The sequence below is a fragment of the Ciona intestinalis genome, chromosome 11 (genome assembly GCF_000224145.3).
Source record: "Ciona intestinalis chromosome 11, KH, whole genome shotgun sequence".
Lineage (NCBI taxonomy): Eukaryota > Metazoa > Chordata > Ascidiacea > Phlebobranchia > Cionidae > Ciona > Ciona intestinalis.
Genome location: NC_020176.2, coordinates 1,675,286 through 1,678,571, shown reverse-complemented (window position 1 = coordinate 1,678,571; position 3,286 = coordinate 1,675,286). Strand labels below are relative to the sequence as shown.

Sequence of the window (3,286 nt, the reverse complement as noted above, 5' to 3'; positions counted from 1 at the left end):
ACTGTTATGTCATATTTTTGTTCGATTCCATTAAAGTTGTTGCTTTTTGTAGACGACAGGTGAATTAAAATTAGTTTGAGCTATTTAAATGGTTTGATCATTGGTTCACTCGAGGAAAACCCAAGAAAACAGGGAAGCTGGTAACGAATTATTTAATGTTGGACTGCCTTGATCTTAAAGAGAAAGTTTAGTTAAAAACATTTCACGATCGACCAAGCTTCAAAAAAACACACAATGGTGTAAGTGGTGTCATGCATGCTATTCTGTTATCCATTAATGTATTTTGTTGATCCTTTATTTTGATTTCAAACTTGTGCATGGAATATTGAAATGTGTCTTAAACCATCATTCATTTTAGTGCATGCAATACTTCAGCTGAATATAACTAACTTTAGGTTTTAACAGCACCCACTTCGGATTGCAAAAATTAGCAGACAGAAAGAAATGCTCACAACACAATATAAATGTTATACATATATATTATACCTTATAAGCTTAAAATGGTAAAAGGAATCTATCGCACAAAAATAGATCTAGTGCAGCATTATGAACAGTTCCGTACTAACATGGCTTGGAAAAAAAATTGTACTAGTGTGGCTTGGAAGTGCACGCTTTGCATGCAATTTTTGATGATAGCACCGGCCCACTTAAAAAATAACCATCTTGATCACGCGAGATCTCCTATTCTGCAGACTGGATCCTGAGTATGTGGCACATACCCCATGATTTATATGACACCTTGGTGCTTCGTTAACAATAGTATAATGTTACAAGCAGAATGGCAATTAAAAAATTTGTTAACTGATACTATGTCGTAAACTCGTAACAAACTAACAATTAAACAAATATTTTGCTTGTTGTGGAAATCTTTATCACTGATATTGGACTGCTATTGCTAGCACAGGTGTTTGTTGATTATGATATTTTTAGTGAGCAAGTTATATTAATTTTACCCATTCTTCAAATGACGTCATGCTATGTAACCTATACAATAGTGTCCACTGTCTATTGTTGTTGATAGTGCAAAATAATAAGTGATTTCTTTTAAAATGACGTTCCTGTTACCACCAGGAAGCATGTCAATGTTCTACTATTATATAGAAAACATAACAAGGAATATTTAACTTGATATTGATATTTGGATTCATTGAATAAGTTTAACTAATATTCAATGTAGATACGTAAACTTTAGGTATTGACAATGACCCATATCCTTTATTTGTTTATTGTGAGATAGTCGGTTCTTGCTTTTAAACTTGTACAGCAATATTCAAATGACATAATGAAACAGTTCAAAACTCTAACACTGCGGAAAAGGGTCAGATTTGATGACTAATGGGTTGTCCAAACATTCAGCCATACAAAAAAAGGACCTGTAAATGCGTGGTACTGGTATATAACTAAAAAGTTAAAACAAACATGTTTTAAGTAAAGTACATATGTGATAAGTAACTAAGCACAAGATAAAACACAAAACAAGACCCTGTTACGCAAAAGAAGTAATTGACAAATTGTTATTCATTCATTTATTCAACAGTAAAGCTTTCATATAGAGTAGCCTACACAGTACAGTGTTGAATTTTTTTATCATGGAATATTCTTTACCTCTTCAATGCAGTTTGACAATGAATGACATTTCATGTCAGAGTATGTGATTATTTTGATTGCTTTTTAATTTACAAAGTGCCGAAAGTGTTGTCACATCTCTTTAAAAGGCTCAGGCTACCTCTTAGTTTTTATATTTTATATATATTACATCAATTAATATTAAAAACTATTATAGTGAGGAGCCTATGTCAGATGAAAAATGCCTTGCTTCTGTGATGATTTACGATGATGGTGAGAGAAAATGGAAAGCTGCAGGAAAGACACAGGGATTGTCATCAGTTTGTATATATCGCCATACTCAAGAAAATACATTTCGAGTTATTGGGAGAAAAGACCAAGATGGAGAGGTATATAAAACGTTTTGCAAGTTGTCTTTATACTTTGCATTTTTTAAATCTCTCACACATGGGCTGCCCGTTGTCTTACCGCTAAATATGTCTTGGTAATTTTAATTGCTTAGACTAAAATATTTGGTTTCTTTACAGGTGGTCATAAACTGTGCAGTGGTGCCACAGCTGAAGTATAACAGAGCAACCGCCACATTTCACCAGTGGCGTGATGGAAATGGCACAGTGTATGGATTAAATTTTTCAACTGGACATACTGCCGCAGCATTCGCTGCAACTATGGATGCTGCTTTAGATGCGTTACGTAATCCAAGTATGTACTAATTACTTTGACTTGTATGTGTCGTCAGTGTTGACATGTGGTGTATGGAACATCCATTGAGATCTATGTCAATTACTATGGGAAAGTTTCCACATTCATGTGTTGTTAATTTGAATTATATCTGTGTGGCTCTTATGGTGTAGTAGTCAGTAAGGAACTGTTCAGAAGGCTGCAGTACATGAAGTTAATTCTATAAACTTAAATGTATAAATGGGCCTGTATATGTAGGCAATAAAAGAAAAGGAAAACAGTTTTAGATTGATGTTTATTTTATAAAGATGGATTCTGAACAAGCGGAGGCAAATTATTATTATTTTTTTTTTATCTTTCATTTTTAGTTGAAATTGATGCTGTAAGGTGCATGGAAGCACTCTGTTATAAATTTTTGTTTTGTTCCATAAACATCATATGGCAGTAAAATTTGAAGTTTGATTCAGTAAATTGTTTTACTCATTGTGTGGCAAAAACTTATTTCTTTGTATTGAGTCATGTCTGGTGTGCGCTCGACTGCTACTATTACTTTATGTAAGATGATTTTGTTTTATTTTATTATATATATATAGCTAGTGTATAATATATATATATATATATATATATATTATATATATATATGTACTATACATGTGTTTTTTTACACAAGTTTTAAGTGATACTAATCATACTACTGTACTGTCTAATAATTAAACACCAATTTACATTTTTTAACTTTGCATACCAACCTGTAATCTAAACTAATGAACGAAGGTAATTTGCTAAAAACTGCAATGTAAAAATTACAACCTATTGGTGGCTCATTGTCATAACACTTATAAGCATTGGTCAAATTAAAAGACATTAGTAATTTTTTTAATTAAACAGATTGTATTATATAAAAGTTATGTAGACTTAGATTAGTGAATATATTTTCTTTTGGTAAACACACTTTTAAATATATATATATATATACAAAAATCTATCTTTGTTTTTGTAACTTTACTTTCTGATTCAGGTTATCCTACACTTCGCCGTC

At 31.7% G+C, this 3,286-nt stretch overlaps 1 protein-coding gene across 1 annotated transcript in view; it reads left to right on the top strand.

Annotated features, from left to right (window-relative positions):
- LOC101243497 (protein enabled) overlaps positions 1-3,286 on the top strand; it is a gene marked incomplete at its 3' end in the record, with an annotated part of 9,862 nt that continues 6,576 nt past the window's right edge. Inside the window, 3 exon segments of the mRNA XM_009861847.3 lie at positions 1-239; positions 1,784-1,955; positions 2,094-2,268. Coding sequence (XP_009860149.1) covers positions 235-239; positions 1,784-1,955; positions 2,094-2,268 — 352 coding nt within the window.